Below are 19,599 nucleotides of genomic sequence, written 5' to 3'. Positions count from 1 at the left end.
CCCTTGGCCAAGGAATCCTGACATTAACTGGTATTGTTTGTGTCATCAAAGAAAGAGCCACAACACTGATAAGTGGCTCAAGATCTCATTGACTTGAAAGTCATTACTCGTCATCCAATCAGTTCAAGTTTGATACTAGCTAAGTCCCGAAGCTTGCAAACAGGGACAGATCTAGGTTAGATTTTAAGCTAACGGGGCAGAGTATAAAGAAAAAAATCCAAACAGACATCCATATAGTACTAGAAAATTATAAATACATAAGATCGTTATTTCTAAATACATTAAGATGCAATCATCTACCCAAAAAAGACAAAAACAAAAACAAAATAATGTTTTTTTTTTTTTTAATATCAAGCCTGGCTATGATTTTTTTTTTTTTTTTAAAAATTAGAGCATTCATAGTAGTGGTGTTAAAAATTTTAGCTTATAGTACCTCAAAAAGCTACTTTATTTATTTTACCACTTCACTTTACAATAAACCAAATATCAAATGTTCTATCTTTTATCACTTCATTTAAAATAATATAAACAACTCATTAAAATAATAAGGTAGAGAGAGAATTTGAGTTTTTTAATTTAAAAAAGAGATATTATCTTAATAAAATATTGTATTTTATTTTTAACAACTTGCTACAATCAATTAATATTTATATTAGTTTACTGTAGTTGCAAAAAAATTAGCTTTAACTTCTTCAATAACACATGATTTTTTTATTCTTTGATGGTAAAATAGTTTTTTTTTTCGCTAAAATACAATTACCATTGTAAATATTTTTATTATTTTTGTTCAGTTTTTGGGTTGGATAATTGCTATTTGGATTAGGCTAGCTAGACTGATTGGGAAGAAGGGAGCCCTACAACAAAATGAAATATAGAATGACTAAAAAGATATTTTGGACCCAGGGAGGGCTCAGGCCCCCACCTGGGTCCGTTCCTACTTGCAAGTCATCCGTCTAGTCAGCCTAGCTTCAAATGAAATTCTTGCAAAGAATTTTTGTTTGGGTTTTAGGGTTTGAATTTAGGCCTTTGCTTATGTTTGAGTTAGGTGTTACTTATAGTGAACTTAGGAATTCCTAAGTTTTCTTCTTCTTCTTCTTTTCTTTTTTTAATGAAACAAAGATTCATTGCAAAAAAAGAGAGAACAACTAAGGAGCACCCTCCCCTACAATAACTTCGGCTAAACACAAGGGGGCAGATGCTTCATCAAAAAAGCCATGTCTTAGTCCATGTTATTTATTTGAGAATGAATTAATGAGTTTCACATAGCGATGTTTGCATTTAAATGTTAAGTCCTAATTTAAGAGGTTCAAAAAAATTTACCCCAATCATCTTAATTGATCAACTTCTTTTTTTTTTTTTATTCAAATTAATCCCATTCAACTTATGTGAGCCCTCATTTTGAAAATGGTTGCTATCCAGTGTTGGCCCAATTTAGACATGGTTCCAGGAGTACTAGTATGTCTCCATTTTAATGGGTTAGGGAAAAGAATGGGAGTCGCGACCTAATTTAAGTTTAGAAACCAATTATGACCCTTATCTATAGATCTAACTAGTCAGACATTAAGTCCAAAGTTAAGGAATGAGCCTAAAAAAGTGTTAAGCATCCAAATGCCACCTGCTCAAGTAGGTCAAGCTCCACTTACATATCTTGCAGCCACAATCCAACAATGATCCTTCTAAAGGGACCTCTCCTAATCACACAACAAATCTATATATATAATAATAGGTAAAACTGAGAGAAAATCCAATTAGATTTCAAATTGAAATTCAATAAGAGTCTAATTTTGTGTCATGTGTCCCATCTAATCTAAGTTTTTAAATTCTTGTACCAAATAAGTTAATTCAATGTAAAAATTGAATTTCAATTAGAGCTTAATTTTGTGATATATGTCCCATTTAATATAAGTTTTTTAATTTTTTACCAAATGAGTTAATTTAGTGTAAAAAACGAGGAGTCCAATATAAGTAAACCATAAAAAAACATAACTTTTAAATGATCTTATATTTATGAGTTTTTTTTATTTTATATATAACTAAAAACAATTCAAGTTTATAAGTCATCTATATATATATATATATATTAATATGTAAACTTTAGAGAAAATCTAATTAGATTCTACAATTGAAGTCCAATTTTGCATCATGTGTTCTAAATTATTTATTTTTAGAGGGGATTTTATTTCTTAATATTGGAATCAAATGCGGGACCATATCATAAATCTCCATTCAAGTGAGTTATTGTGTACAAAAACAAAAGAGTCTAGAATTAATGAACATAAAAATATTTTTTTAAAAATAGACAATTTACATTTTCTACCTAATAACATTATTATAAGACTTTTTAAAGAGTTAAAAAAAATATAAGAATTACTATCAATAATATTTAAATTATATATGTAAGGATTATATCATGTATTTTAATGTGTATCTTTTAAGTATATCCATGCATATGCATGGGGTTACAAGCTAGTATAAACTAATAGCCTGCACAAGATTCTTACAATGATTGAAATCAAACAATTTCAAATAATAATCACCTAACCCTAAACATGTGTCCTAGGAATATTTTTCACAATATAATGCTCTAAGCATGTTATTGATGTCCTAATTAAGCATGTTACTATGCCACTAAATGCTAAAAACATATCACCCAACAAACAAACCAAGAACATTCAAAAATTTGGGTTACTATATAAGCCTACGTACACATGACTAAGGTTGTATATGCAGGCTCCTTAAGATGCGTATACAAGATCAAGCTTGTACTTGCACCCCAAGGTAGAAACTCTACATTTTGACAATATTTAGCCTAAACATGCTCCTATCATAGAGGTGTTGGGCTTTGTAGAGCCTAGTTGTATTTGATCTAGATAACGACCCAACCAAAAATAATGTTACGTGGTTTTAATGGGAGATTTTCTGAGGCTTGGGCCTACAAGCCCAAGCCGTAGTGCTCATTGTGAATCCTATGCGCGGGATGTAAAAACCATTGTTTTGATGATTAGGGTTTCTTGTTGTAGTTTTTTGAGAGACTAAAAAAATGTATTGTCGTACTTTGTATTTTTCTCTGATAATAATAAAATCCCTGCAACTCCGTGGACGTAGGCAAATTGCCAAACACGTAAATATTATCTTGTGCATGTGATTTTTTTTTTCTTTGGCGTGTGTTTTTCTTTATTTTTGTTTCTCACAGGTTTGGGAATTTCGTGCTAATTACCTACAAGAGGAACCCAAGACTAGAAAGTAATTAAACCAGGAAATTAAATAACTAAAGTAAGAAAAATAAAACAAAGGAATTGAAGTATAAAAAAAGGAAAAGAGCTTACCTTGAAGCAAGAACCAAAAAATTAGATTTGGATATTCTCCTTAGTCAATTTGTGAAACTACTCTACCACATAAACAAAGAAATCAGCAAACCTTGAACTGAAGGGTTAGTTACCTAAGAGAGGCCTTGGCCAAGCAAGAATTAAAACTCAAAGCAATTTTGATAAAACTCCCTCTTTTGCCCAAGAAATGCTTTGATAGCTATTTTAATGTATATGTTTTTTGACACTTGCTTGTATTTTGCAAAGGAGTTGAGCATGGCTTTTCTTAGCAAATTTGAGTGCAAAGCCTTCTCTCAACAATATCAAATCAATTTTGCACCAAATTTTTGAGAGAAAATTTCTCTAAACAACTTTACCAACCATCATTTGTGTACACATGGATCGACCTTGAGTACGCATAAGTAGGGTTTTTGAAATTATTTTTCTTTCATGTCTTGCTTGACCAGAAGCCCTCAATAACAAGTCCTTCATGTCTCGTCATTGAGAATGATGCATACATGCATTAGGTGCTTGAAGTGCATTCTCGTACTATTCTTCTTGAACTTTTTTATGTATACTTTTAGATAGGAGAATAATTCAAGATTGTTAGGTTCTAAAAGTTTAGAAAAATTGGCAAACCGTGAACACAAACTTGTCTAGATATAGATTCTTAAGTCTATGGGTATGATTAGACAATACTCAAGGTGCTGTAAGTTAGAATACAAGAACAAAGAAGCTGCAAGTTTAGGAAATCCGAAACATGTCAGGTTCGACCGATAGAGATGTGTTTCTGCAGAATTTAATTAAAGCCCATCAACCCATTAATCCCATTTAGTGATTAGGGTTTCAAATCTAATTCTTCTAGTATTTAAAGAAAACCCTAAGATATGTTTTAAAGTGGTTTTTAGAGAGAGAATAATGTTTCTTGCTTCATATAATTGATCTACGGTTTTAGTATCCAAAACTCTCTCAAATCTTCTACCAGTAATATTTCTTGAAGAAACTCAAGATCTGGTACTATAAAAGTTGCTGGCATCACTAGACATCAAAGGTGCTAGAGATTTAAATCTTTGAGTGAAGTTCTCAGAGTCACAAGCTGGAGTGTTTGTGTGCAACAGATTCATAATAGAAGAGTTCATGGATTTGGAACTGTATATGATCATGTGAGTAAGTGCTATATGAGGTAGCAGTAGATTTAGGTTTAAGTTTATTGTAAAAACTTCCATTCTTTTAGTAAATTGTTGCCTTATGGATTGGTTAGGTTTAATCCTCCGCAAGTTTTTTACCTTGGAACTAGATTGTTTCATTGGTTTTCCTAGATCATCATATTGCTCTGTTCTTTACTTTTCTGTTGTGCATGATATGATTTATTATTGTTTAGCCTAAATCTGTTTAATTGAACTAAGTAGCAACTTGGTATTAAATTAGGTTAAACAATATGAGTTTACAGGGGTCTAAAATAACAAACAAAGACGATATGATGATGATGATAATGTTTGGACTTGATTTTCTCTCTCTCTCTCTCTCTCTCTCTCTCTCTCTCTCTCTCTCTCTCTCTCTCTTGGTTATTTAAAACTATTAATATACACCACCGTACACCCTTGGTGCGATGACCATTCCACAAGTATAAGTGCTTGTGTGGTGCGAGAAGTAAGGGTTAGGATTCAAGTCTCTAAGAGGGAGTTTCACACACATATACACTTAAATTAAGTTAAAATAGAATTTCTATCTTATATTAAAAAAAAATTTTTAAAAAAAAAAACTATTAATATACTATAGTTAATGCCATATCATTAACAATTTCAAGTAATTTTTAGTACAATTTCTCTCCCCGTATCCCTACATAATTATGTTAAAAGATTTTCTTTGTTTCATAATTCAGAAAAGTTTATATAAAGCTGCAACTTAAATTCTTTTGTAGAAAAAATAAAGGAAAAATAAAATAAAAAGTTGCCAACATTTTTATAACTTAACTTGCACTTGCTACTAATACTTCCAAAAGAGAATTACATTGTCCAAATCGCCCATCTTCTAATGTTTTCAACTATCGATTTATAAAAATATTAATTATAAAAAAAATTTTTAAAAAAAAAAAAGATTAAAAAAAAAAAAAAAAGAAAAAGTCATCTGTCCGTAAAGATATGGACTAGCAGAGGGTATGGATGGATTTGCGCGTGCTAACGTACGCTTATGCTACCGTTATATATAATGCACTCAAAGGCATCCATCCACCCATGAAGCACTCTCAAATTGTCAAACTGTGGGACAGTGAGGCAGAGGGGATATTTCCGTAGTTCTTTGAGAGAGAGAGAGAGAGAGAGAGAGAGAGAGAGAAATGGAGAGGGAGAAAGAAATGAAGCAATCAAAGTTTAAGAGGATTTGTGTGTTCTGTGGGAGTAGCCCTGGAAAGAAAAGCAGTTATAGGGATGCTGCTATTGAGCTTGGAACAGAGTTGGTAATGTCTATCTGTAATAGCTCTGTTTTTGTTCATTGGGTTGTTCTTTTTTCCTTGTATATGTCCCCCACTAACAATCTTTCAAGTTGATTTCTTTGGTGAAGTTTTCGGGGGATCAGGTCAACAGCTTCTCAAAATTTTCTAACAAAAATGTAGTTTTCATTGAATTTTGGAAAATGGCCTTCTTGGAGTTCTTGAATCTAAACTCTATTTTCATGTTTCCCCAAATTGATTTTTGCATGAAAATTAGTTGACTCTCTTAGAGTTTTGTTCTTTTACATGTCATAGGCTCATGGCTTTCTCGAAAAAAAAAAAAAAAAAAACTGTGCTTATGGTTAACCATGTTCAATTTAAAGCCTCTCTTTCATGTCTCTTGCTCGTCTAAGACCTGTCTCTCTCTCTCTCTCTCTCTCTCTCTCTCTCTCTCTCTCTCTCTCTCCTTTTTTCTTAGTGGCATTTGACTTAATAACCATCTTGGAGATGGAAGATACGATACATATTCTGGTACCTTTTCAATTCTAAATATGGGAAACTACGAATTTCTGTTTTAAGTACTTTGATGAATAAACATTAAATTCCATCACATTTTTCTTCACTCTTTTGTTGTAGTAGTTTTGTTAGTGTACTTTGATGTCTCTCTGTCCGAACTGGTTTCTTCATAAATGACATTTGAAGTTTCTACCCAAGTTTCCCTTTTTTGTACCATTTTATTGCACACCCACTTGCATGGTTATTAATTTTTGTGTTGTTTGTGACAGGTTTCAAGGAATATTGACCTGGTTTATGGAGGAGGGAGTATTGGTTTGATGGGTTTGATTTCCCAAGCTGTCTACAATGGTGGTCGCCATGTAATTGGGTGAGCATCGAGCTTCTCTTTCTTTGCCAACTAATTAATACAAGAAAATTGAGATTTTTGGGGTTGCGTTGATATAATGGATATGGCCTTCAACTCAACTAATTTCTTTTCTTTCTTTTTCTTTTTTTTTGTCTCGTTATTGTCTTCAGAGTTATACCCAAGACACTCATGCCTAGAGAGGTACGTTTGCTAACTATTACATATATAACGTTTTAATTGTGACCAAGAAAAAAAATTGAAAATGACCAAACACAGAGCATTATCTACTTCCTTTTTCTCTCTTTTTCTGTTAAATGGGGCTTTCTTTTCATTTTGTGGTAGCTACATTACATGAATTTCTACCTCAACTTTGTTATCTTAATACGGATTTCACATTTGTGAAATTGTCCTTTGGGATCCATGTAGGTTCTAAGTGGGACTTTTGATAGGTCTTGAAGATTTCCTTGCTTTCTCACTAGGATCTTCTCGAACTTATTCCTACCACTTTATCCCTTGCTCAAAGTTTTTCACATAGTACCCACTAGTTAGATTCTTTATTCCTCTGATTTTTTTTTTTTTTTTTTCCTCTCATTCTTTGGTAGACCAAAAATATCAAGTTTTATCACTTTATGTGTATATAGACCTTTTCTTTCCTTTCCTTTTCTTTTCTGCTGAGTTATATGATATTGGATTGAGCCCACCACCTCTGCGCCACTCATCATTGCTTCTTAATTTGTGCCCTACACCCTTTGGAAGACTCTATCTCACACACACAAACAGAGAGAGAGAGAGAGAGAGAGAGAGAGAGAGAGTTGCTGACTTGTGCATATTTTTGGATTGACTTGGGGTATTGCTGAGTTTGCAGATAACTGGAGAAACAGTGGGAGAAGTGAAGGCAGTAGCAGACATGCACCAAAGGAAGGCTGAGATGGCTAGGCAGTCTGATGCCTTCATTGCCTTACCTGGTTGGTACTTGGTTGAATAAATCTGTATAGAACTATCAAATCCTGGCATGATTCAATGACCCAAGTTTTTTTAAAATGATACTTTATTTTGCTCAACATGTTTCACTTTATACTTGCAGTATGTCTTTTTTTTTTTTTTTTTGAAGACACTATACTTACAGTATGTCACTTTTTTTCCCCCTTTCCTTGTCAAATAACCTAAGTCCTTTTAGGAAAAAAAAAAAAAAAAGAAAGAAGGTGCATATCATGCTACAATTGATAGAATATAAAGTGGAACACTTTAGTTGGGATCGAAAATTTATTCATAACATAGTATTTTTAATTGTCATCACAGAAACGAATTGGTATCCCTAAACTGCCCTTTAGATTTCCAAGAATGCCAGGTAAAATTGACCAGCCAGGAACCAAGGCAGGGAATATAAAATAATAATAATAATAATAATAAGTGATCAATAATTTTTTGCTATGATAAATTAACTCACATAATAATAATAATAATAATACACACACATATATATACACACACTATGGAGTTGTTATAATATAAATATATAAAGGTCTCTTACTTATATGGTTCTATATGATGAAAAGTTAAACACAACCAAGGTAAAAGAGAGATTGGAAAAGTTTTTGAACTGAGGAAATTTCTTTTGAGATTATTGCCTATGATTTACATTTTTAAACATTGTTATGAGTCCCAGTGCCACAGGAAAGTCCCTTGCTTGTCTCATTTGCTTTCCTTGCAGATTTTCAAACTTCAAAAAAACTCTATATATAATTTGCTGAATAGGTTAAAGATATATATACAGTGAAGAAGAAAGGTCAGCTTTATGATTTACAAATGGGCCAGTTTTTTCAGAAAGCTGATATGTTACTATGCATGAATTAAAGATTAACAGTATTAGCAACTTTGACTATTAAATACTGTGAGTCTCCCTATCAAAAATATATATATATATATATATATATACTGTGAGTCTCCGTGGGCTTGGTAAAAGGGTTGAAAGAGTCCTTTTTGCCTGTGATATTACTGTACTATTCTTGCAACAAATTAAAGCAAAGATTGTTTACTCTTCTGGAGTTGACCTGACTTTTTAATCACTTCTTAAAGTGGAAAGTTTGAACCAGGTTGGGCTTTGTTTTCAACTCTAGGCCTAAGCCAGGCTTCAGCCCAATTTGTACTGGGTTGGGCAACTGCCATCCAATCCATGGATGCAAGTTTTATTGATTGTCAAAAATCGTTAAATTATGAAAAATACTAAAACTACAAACTATTTTTCAAACTATTGGTTTTGACGGACGGTTGAAAGTCATTAAATTATGAAAAATGCTAAATCCACCAACTATTTTACGAACAGAAATGCATTGCATTTGCTACTTGTGTTTTGGGTCTACAGATTGCAATAGTTTGTTTTTTTCTGGGTTACAAAAGTTTGACTAGGCAATGGGTTGGGCTAAAGTGGGCCTCATAATTCAAAGGAAAAGTTTTGGGCATATAGTATATATCGTGAATCCAAACATCTCATCATCCTTATTCAATTATTGTCAACCTTGTATCCGTTTGACAAATATTATTTTTGCCAATTTATTTTACTATTCAGCTTTTTTTGTTACTATTTATGAGTCTCACTGTACTATTTCAGCTAACTTTTGAATTTATCTACAGTACTTTCCACAAAAAATTTTCAATTTTAACAAAATAAACAAATCTCAAATAGACCTAACATTTTTATACTACACTATACATTCTTGCTTTTGCTTCCAATGTTTCAAGTAGAGTGAAAAATTTTATTCCTTTGTCTTTAAGGCGGTTATGGGACTCTTGAAGAGCTTCTTGAAGTGATAACTTGGGCCCAACTTGGCATCCATGATAAACCGGTAAATAATTTTATATTTTGCAGTACTTAATTAAATTATTAATCCTTGCTAATCATTAATGGATATTGTTATATTTTGTAAAGAAAAAGTACCAATTTTGGATAAGAATTATTTTCTCTTGAATAATACTACAAAACAAAACCTTTTTCACTACATTTTTCAAATTTTATTAAAGCAACAAATTGTTATTAATTCTCATGTAATAGAAAGTATAGCGTTATTAAACCGCTATTAAACCTTAAGAGGGAAATGGATTGAATAGAATTTTGTTCTCTTTGATGATTTCGTAGGTGGGATTGTTGAATGTGGATGGATACTACAACTCCTTGTTGTCATTCATCGACAAAGCTGTAGAGGAAGGCTTTGTTAGTCCAAATGCACGCCATATTATTGTATCTGCACCAACAGCAATGGAGCTAGTGAAGAAATTGGAGGTACACTATGAACTTTTTATTTTGTAGTTATGTTTATATAATTTTTTTTTTTTTTTTTTTTTTGGGCTTCGTATCATTTTTTTTAGTTGGAGACCGGATGTCCAAAACTCTTAAAGCACTTGATTAATCCGTCGAATGTGTCATTTAATATGGAATTTTGGATCAAAGCTTTTTTTCCCCCCCTTCTAGAGTGAAGAATATAAATGTATCTAACATTTATTTACAATTATTTAGAATTTGCATTTCTCTGTTTTAGGAATATTTTCCGCGCCATGAAGGAGTTGCTCCAAAGCTAAACTGGGAGATTGAACAGTTAGGTTACACTCCAAAATGCGAAATCTCAATGTGAATGAATGGTGCATGGAGTAGAAGAAAGTGACTGCTTGATGAAAGGGACTAATTTTAGATGACCACAAAATTTCCTTAGGTGGCCATTCCTTTTTTTTTCCCCTAGTGTAAGCTAAAAGAATTAACCTCAAAATATGTAGCTAGACTATTATCTTCCATGATAATTGGGTATTCTGATGCTCCATTTGGTTGCCAAAAGCAGGGAAATAGAGAAGAAAATTTAGTTTTACAACAATTTGTATTGGAATATTTGTCGTGAATTCTTTTTTCTTTTCTGAAAAATCAGTAAGAAATTTTTATTCAACCAAATAGAACACAAAGCTAAAATCCAAAATCCAGCAGACAGCAGAGTAAGCTCTGCATAAGATGGCACAAGACATAGCAACTTTAGCTACAACACCAGTACATCACAGAGATCAGAAACCAGCCTCAACATCTACAAAGCAACTAAGGTTATACGCGTTGTACAGCAAAATCCTGTACAAAAACTTAACAATCCATTAGAGACTGAAAGACATCATGACACACACTAATGCCTTAGCAGGATACTACAAATACATGGCCAGCACACCTAAACATACAACACTTATGATCCGTTTGGATTGAGGAGGAGTAAAGGAGAGTAGAGTAGAGTTGGTCCGAAATAGGCTAATTTTCAGTCGTAGCAAGGGTGGGACTACTGAGATTGATCAAAAAGGAAAACAAAAAGAGATTTCAATTATTTCATAAAATGGCTAAATCAATTATGTCATTGAGCTCTGTTGTGCTTATATACATAAACAAGAGAGAGAGAGAGAGAGAGAGAGAGAGAGAGAGAGCTTAGATCATGGAAGCAATTATAACAGAGTCTTAACTAATTAACCACTAATTACACTTGTGAAATAACTACACTTTAGAGACTAAATATCTAACTAAATCAAACACTGCATTCTGGCTTTGAACATAGACAAGCTAAGACAAAACGACAGTGTTTTGGTTTTGTTGAGGACAAAAATTTCATGCTACACGGCTTTATTTCATCAACAACCCACACCACATCAACAAATTATGGATTTTGGGAAAATCTCTTATAAAACCCAAAAGAGCCCACACACACACACACACACACACACACAAAGACGCCAAAGCCCATGGTTCAAGCTCATGGTATATCATCTCATTTTCAGCTCATGAGTCTCATCAGGGGAATTTTGGGAGTCGTGGTTCGGAGGGCCAAGAAATATGTTCAGTAAAGTTCTAGCAGTTCAAAGTTGATAAAGGAAACATGTTGTTGGCATGTCTTCCCCAATTCCCTAAACTCTAATGAGTTAGTGTGTAATAGGTAATATCTGGTAAGCCTCTTATAGCATATAACACTTAAAATGATAAAACTCCTTAGTGCTCTTTACTTAAAACTTAATATTCATCATATAGTAAAAATATAATTATATTATATTATTATTTTCATCCCAAACACATGACTAAACATATCATTTTCAAAAGTGGAAACTTAGCCAAAAAGTACCAACAGCAACTCCAGCAGAAGCTGCAATAGCTCCAACAGAAACTGCAGTAGCTCCAACAAAAGCTGCATCATCTACAGCAAAAGTTCTAGCAAATGACACATGTCCAAAATGACATCACTAGCCCATTAATGGTCAATCTCAACAACTACCTGCCATACCAAAAAAAGAAGGATCCCATAAAAGAAATCTTACCATTGTAAGCCAAATTTTTAGCCTCCTGCTGCAATACTAAAAATAGAAGGATCCCATAAAAGTTATCTTACCATTTTCAACCAAACCCATGAATTTAATACTGAACATTTTCTCCAGCAGAAGACATCACCCAGCTTACATCATCCGACTGTGTCAGGGCAGTTATTGTTGTACAAGTGTCAACTGCAGTAGCTACTGATGTACTACTATGTCAGCTACTATACTTAAATCTCAGGATTTCCTCTTTTAGCTAAAACTCAAAAACCAACTAAGGAAATCACTTACTTTGCCAAAGACTTTTCCTTATTTGCTAATTTTCCCTTCAACTAATTCAAACTTAGTTACATACTTGGCTCTATATAAAAAGGACCAAGCCACAACTCTTTCAACACAACACACCCATTACCCATCATATACTTACTCTTTCATCCTTAATATTCAAAAACTTCATCATTTTACTACTCATAAACACATCTTCATCTCCTTCTCCATCTTTCTTCTTTGAAAGCAACATAACCCATGACATAACACAAAAAGTCACTCCAGCAGCAACTATAATCTCATTTATTTACTATATTTAACCTCAATATCTCTCATACTTCCTTATATTTTAGAAACACATTCCTCAAAAAATATCCATACATACTTCTCATATGTCTTTAAACTCCATGTCTCACAAAGTATATTTATACAAGATCCATATTTAACAAAGTGTCTACATATACTTCTTATACATATTACAAACACCATATCTCACAAAACATATATATTTCTTACCATCTCCATATGCCTTAAAAGATATCAAACACTCTTCCAAGAACATGTTACAAAAGCCCTTCTCATGGAAGGCATATAATTATAATGCTAAAAGTCGTTCTTATGAAAGACACAAACTTATAATACTGAAAGTCCTTCTTATAGAAGGCAATATCATTCATATTTGACTCAAAACTAAAATAGTATTACATAGGGAAAATCATTTAAATACATGATAAAGTGAATAAACTTAATCAACATATGCACACAGCTGGACATATTCTCTCTCCCTCTAGTTGCACCCATTTTTCCCCTTAATCATTAAATTACCGTGAAAGGACTTGTAATAATATACTGCACTGGTAGATTCATATTATCGCACTATTGGAATTGTATTAATCCACAGATGTTATACGGCTGAAACCACAAACCATATAAAGATAAGTCATTTTGTCTTTATCTCCAAATTTGCATTATTGAGTATATTTTAATTCATTATCATTGTGCTGCTAGACTAATTTATTATACCGCTTGAATATTCTCAGCTCGCTAATGCTTTAAGGCTAAAGCCACAAATCATATAAAGTGATGCTATAAAACTAGAATCAAAAACATACAAGAAGAGTCAATGTTTCTCTATCTTCAAGATTACATTATTAAGTATACGTTAACTCATCATTATTTTACTGTTGGATGCAAACTACTTTAATATTATCTCACTATTTAATAAACATGGATGCTTCAGTAATAAACATATGTATTAATAAATTGAATCCATCTCACTACTAGGCACATATTATTTGGACATAAACCACCGCTAGATATATATCATTTGGACATGAACCATCGCTAGACATATATTATTCGGACAAAAACCACCACTGGGCATGAACCACAGCTGAACATAAATTACTTGACATACATTATTTGGACATAAACCATAGCTGGACATACCTCATTATGTTGAACATGGGCCATAAACTACAACTAGATATAGACTATTTTGGACTCATCCCATTATTGGACATATGACACTTATTTAATTATTCTCTAATATTCGAAATCATTTAATATACATCATTAAGATCTTTAATTAATGACTTAATCAAAGCTATTATGCTAAACATAGTATTTATTTATTTCAACCATTATCAAAATTCTTAGATCTTGAGTTTTATCTATTTTGTATGCTTAAAAATGCACCAGAAGCCATTGGTCTATACGGCTCAATGTTGAGTTCTGAATTAAACTCTCCAAAACAAATTCGAGTATAGCAAAGTCGCCCCTCCAGCGAAAGACACATGGCTACGTGCAAAAAAGGCCCTCAGCAGGTTTTAATGATATGGTACGTATAGTTGATAGACAAAAATGACACCGTTTTCATCTTCACTATTGCAAGACTAGGAATTGTTCCATCAATTAAAGAACCTAAAGACTCTTAATCACCAGAACCTACATCACTAGAAATGACTTCCTCTAGCTTCTGCTCTTCATCCCTATTAGGATATATGTGAATCATGTTAAGAACATATGTCATTTAAAATTGGCTAATCTTTTGACAAAATGTACTGTAATTGGGTAGATCTAGGATGGGTGTAAGTCTTCAAGAATCATGTTGTTCAAGTCAAGAGTTAAAGCCATGCAAATCTGTTCAAGAAACAAGTGAAAAAGTGTTGTATTTTAAAGCTCAACAGCTAGCTCAACAGATTGCATCTATCGAGGTTTAAAAGGCAATTTTAGCCCGATGCTCGACAGCTGCTCGATAGATAACCTATCTATCGAGATTTACGAAAATCAGTTTTTCAAATCTGATTTCATGCATATCCAAGTGTATGTGTTTAGGCTTTCTTTTCTCACAACGCTAAACATATATAAGAATTATTTTAAGGGTTGTCACAAGGTTGTTGCACTTGTTGTTGCAAGCATATTGTGACCAGAGACATATACCCTATTTCATCTTTCTCTTGAAGAAGCTACTGCATTTGTATGTCATAGGGTTTTCTAACCAAGTTTCGTGATCTTCATCATGTGGATGAACTAAAGAAATTTGCAGCCAACATCCTTCTCAAGTTGGGGGTTAGTCACATACTTGGATCCGTGCATCAATTGGTTAGTCACGTACTGAGAGCCGTACATTGGAAATGAAAGATTGTCACTACAAAACAAGTCCAATTGTGTATTGGGGTAAGGGTTCAACTGTAGGTTGGTATTAGGTACTGTGATTCCTTTTACTTGTAACCGCTTGTTGTAATAATAGTAGATTCTCAAGAGTAGTGACCTTAAATTCACTCGGTGGAGTTTTTGTCATAGAGATTTTTCCCATTCGTAAACAAATCACCATGTCAACTTTATTTCTCGCTACATATAACTTACTTGGTGATTTGTTTGTGCTACCACACTTATTTCATGTTAATTGAATTAATTAATTAACTGAGTTAATTAATTGGTTAATTTATCACAAGGGATCAATACATTCTTAATCTATCAAGTAGTATCAGAGAAGGCTCTCTAATTAGGGTTAATCTTTGCTGTATGATCCATTGACCCCTGTTTGTCATGGATAGAGGACAGTCTCTAATTATACCTCTTTTATTTGATGGCACTAACTATGCATACTAGAAAGTACACATAAGAGCTTTCTTGCAATCATTAGATGAAAAAATGTGGCAAGTTGTGGAGATAGGCTTGACCAAGCCAAAAGAAGCGCTGGCTAATTGGGATGATACTAAGATCAAAGCAGCTAATTTCAACAACAGGGCATTGAATGCTTTATTCAGTGTGGTCACGAATGAGGAGTTTAAAAAGATATCCTCAACTGAAACTATGAAGGAAGCATGGACCATCCTCTAGACAACCTATAAAGGAACCAAGGCTGTCAAGGACTCGAAGTTTCAAAGGTTTACCACAAGGTTTGAAGAGATTAAGATGGAAGAAGATAAGTCGTTCAATGAGTTTTATGCCAAGCTCAAGAACATAGTAAACTTGGCCTTTAATCTTGAGGAAACCATTCCCGAACCCAAGATTGTTAGAATGGTTCTCAGATCTCTTCTAAAGAGATTTCATGCCAAGATCATTGCCATTGAATAATCAAATGATATTGATCAAACTCCTTTGATAGAGCTAGTTGGCAACTTGCAGACCTATGAGTTGGGTTTGTCTAGGATTAGGAAATCGAGTAAGAGCAAAAGCATGGCACTGAAGGCCAAAAGCAGTGATACTGATGAGTCTTCTAATGATGAAGAGTCTAAGATAAAATCCTATATCACAAGGCAATTCAAAAAATTCATGAAGCAAATACAAGAGGATTTGATAAAGACCGCAAGCAGTCTAGTTCGTCTCAGCTCAAGAACCAAGACAGAGGAAAGAATGATGCTTAAGGAAGGTGGTCAGTACACTGTTCCCTCCGGACCTAAGTGTTTTGGATGTCAAGGCTTTAGACACATGAAACAAGAGTGCCCAACGTAGCTCAAGACCATTGGGAAAAGCAAGGCCCTTGCTGCTACCTTAAGTAACACCGAGCTTAAGGATTACTCGGATAATGAGGATGATAGAATCTTAAATGCCTTTACTACCACTGTGAATCCTACTAAGGGGAATAATGAAGAAATGGATGAAGAAGGGGACTTAGGGGAGTCTAAGTTTAAGAAGATGGATAAACAAGATGACATCCACATAGCCTATGCAAAATTGTACAAGGTCTTGGAAAAGCATAAGAAATTGTTTAGGTTGGCCACCAAGAAGCTCAGTGATGTGGAGCTTGAACGAGAAGAAATCTCCACAAAGTTTGATGAAGCTAATTAGACTATTGGAGCACTGCGGTTTGAGAACAATTTCTTGGCTAAGAAGACCAAGAAGCTTGAGGCAGAGTTGTTCCAAGTCAGAGCTCAGTTGGAGACGACTTTAAGTGCAAAGCTTGACGAGATGCTTAGCTTCAAAAATCTGCTACTAATCGAACCGGTTTAGGGTATGATTTCTCCTCTCCTACTATTGCTTCTTCTAGTACAACTATGTTTGTTTCACCTGCTAATAATGTTGAATCTGAGAACAATGATATGAAAACTATTTTAGCTAGTGAGAACATAGACAAGGGTAAATCTATCTTAGGAACACCCCCTAAGCTTGAAAAGAAAGAGATTAAAAACCCTAGGGCTAAGAAAGGCAATACTCAAAAATTTAAACAGAAGAAGCAACATCTCTATCATCATTGTGGAGCGACTGGACATACTCAGTCTAATTGCTATAAGTAGTTAGCCACTCAACAGAGCAACAGTATGATCTTATCAGGAAACCAGAATCAAGTATGATCTTATCAGGAAACCAGAATCAATTTACATCCTCTTTTACTCCTTTTGGTGATCTTCTCAAAGCTCTCATATTCCTTTTAAACTTGAACGGTTTCAATTCTTCCCCCTCACTATCAAATCAAGGGTTCTCTAAACGAAAAGGTTCTTCCAATGTGTGGAAGGAAAAAGGCTCGAAGTGATTTTGTCACTTTTCTCTCTCTCTCCCTCTATTTTTTTTTTTTTTTTTTTTGCTTGAATTACTTGTGTGTTAACCCTAGTGTAAGCTAAAAGAATTAACCTCAAAATATGTAGCTAGACTATTATCTTCCATGATAATTGGGTATTCTGATGCTCCATTTGGTTGCCAAAAGCAGGGAAATAGAGAAGAAAATTTAGTTTTACAACAATTTGTATTGGAATATTTGTCGTGAATTCTTTTTTCTTTTCTGAAAAATCAGTAAGAAATTTTTATTCAACCAAATAGAACACAAAGCTAAAATCCAAAATCCAGCAGACAGCAGAGTAAGCTCTGGATAAGATGGCACAAGACATAGCAACTTTAGCTACAACACCAGTACATCACAGAGATCAGAAACCAGCCTCAACATCTACAAAGCAACTAAGGTTATACGCGTTGTACAGCAAAATCCTGTACAAAAACTTAACAATCCATTAGAGACTGAAAGACATCATGACACACACTAATGCCTTAGCAGGATACTACAAATACATGGCCAGCACACCTAAACATACAACACTTATGATCCGTTTGGATTGAGGAGGAGTAAAGGAGAGTAGAGTAGAGTTGGTCCGAAATAGGCTAATTTTCAGTCGTAGCAAGGGTGGGACTACTGAGATTGATCAAAAAGGAAAACAAAAAGAGATTTCAATTATTTCATAAAATGGCTAAATCAATTATGTCATTGAGCTCTGTTGTGCTTATATACATAAACAAGAGAGAGAGAGAGAGAGAGAGAGAGAGAGAGAGAGCTTAGATCATGGAAGCAATTATAACAGAGTCTTAACTAATTAACCACTAATTACACTTGTGAAATAACTACACTTTAGAGACTAAATATCTAACTAAATCAAACACTGCATTCTGGCTTTGAACATAGACAAGCTAAGACAAAACGACAGTGTTTTGGTTTTGTTGAGGACAAAAATTTCATGCTACATGGCTTTATTTCATCGACAACCCACACCACATCAACAAATTATGGATTTTGGGAAAATCTCTTATAAAGCCCAAAAGAGCCCACACACACACACACACAAAAAGACGCCAAAGCCCATGGTTCAAGCTCATGGTATATCATCTCATTTTCAGCTCATGAGTCTCATCAGAGGAATTTTGGGAGTCGTGGTTCGGAGGGCCAAGAAATATGTTCAGTAAAGTTCCAGCGGTTCAAAATTGATAAAGGAAACATGTTGTTGGCATGTCTTCCCCAATTTCCTAAACTCTAATGAGTTAGTGTGCAATAGGTAATATCTGGTAAGCCTCTTATAGCATATAACACTTAAAATGATAAAACTCCTTAGTGCTCTTTACTTAAAACTTAATATTCATCATATAGTAAAAATATAATTATATTATATTATTATTTTCATCCCAAACACATGACTAAACATATCATTTTCAAAAGTGGAAACTTAGCCAAAAAGTACCAACAGCAACTCCAGCAGAAGCTGCAATAGCTCCAACAGAAACTGCAGTAGCTCCAACAGAAGCTGCATCATCTATAGCAAAAGTTCTAGCAAATGACACATGTCCAAAATGACATCACTAGCCCATTAATGGTCAATCTCAACAACTACCTGCTATACCAAAAAAAGAAGGATCCCATAAAAGAAATCTTACCATTGTAAGCCAAATTTTTAGCCTCCTGCTGCAATACTAAAAATAGAAGAATCTCATAAAAGTTATCTTACCATTTTCAACCAAACCCATGAATTTAATACTGAACATTTTCTCCAGCAGAAGACATCACCCAGCTTACATCATCCGACTATGTCAGGACAGTTACTGCTGTACAAGTGTCAACTGCAGTAGCTACTGATGTACTACTATGTCAGCTACTATACTTAAATCTCAGGATTTCCTCTTTTAGCTAAAACTCAAAAACCAACTAAGGAAATCACTTACTTTGCCAAAGACTTTTCCTTATTTGCTGATTTTCCCTTCAACTAATTCAAACTTAGTTACATACTTGGCTCTATATAAAAAGGACCAAGCCACAACTCTTTCAACACAACACACCCATTACCCATCATATACTTACTCTTTCATCCTTAATATTCAAAAACTTCATCATTTTACTGCTCATAAACACATCTTCATCTCCTTCTCCATCTTTTTTCTTTGAAAGCAACATAACCCATGACATAACACAAAAAGTCACTCCAGCAACAACTATAATCTCATTTATTTACTATATTTAACCTCAATATCTCTCATACTTCCTTATATTTTAGAAACACATTCCTCAAAAAATATCCATACATACTTCTCATATGTCTTTAAACTCCATGTCTCACAAAGTATATTTATACAAGATCCATATTTAACAAAGTGTCTACATATACTTCTTATACATATTACAAACACCATATCTCACAAAACATATATATTTCTTACCATCT

At 33.6% G+C, this 19,599-nt stretch overlaps 1 protein-coding gene across 1 annotated transcript; it reads left to right on the top strand.

The window, feature by feature from the left end:
• Positions 1–5,533: 5,533 nt before the first annotated feature.
• Positions 5,534–10,455, top strand: LOC112016927 (cytokinin riboside 5'-monophosphate phosphoribohydrolase LOG1). Its single transcript, XM_024049386.2, has 7 exons — positions 5,534–5,760; positions 6,519–6,616; positions 6,766–6,796; positions 7,461–7,560; positions 9,368–9,438; positions 9,729–9,872; positions 10,129–10,455. Exons 1-7 carry the CDS (start codon positions 5,641–5,643, stop codon positions 10,219–10,221), a joined length of 657 nt encoding a protein of 218 aa, XP_023905154.2. The 5' UTR covers positions 5,534–5,640; the 3' UTR covers positions 10,222–10,455.
• Positions 10,456–19,599: the final 9,144 nt, after the last annotated feature.

The sequence above is a fragment of the Quercus suber genome, unplaced genomic scaffold (genome assembly GCF_002906115.3).
Source record: "Quercus suber isolate HL8 unplaced genomic scaffold, Cork oak 2.0 scaffold_96, whole genome shotgun sequence".
NCBI lineage: Eukaryota > Viridiplantae > Streptophyta > Magnoliopsida > Fagales > Fagaceae > Quercus > Quercus suber.
Note: the sequence above shows the minus strand (reverse complement) of the source record. Positions and strands in the feature narration are given on the sequence as shown.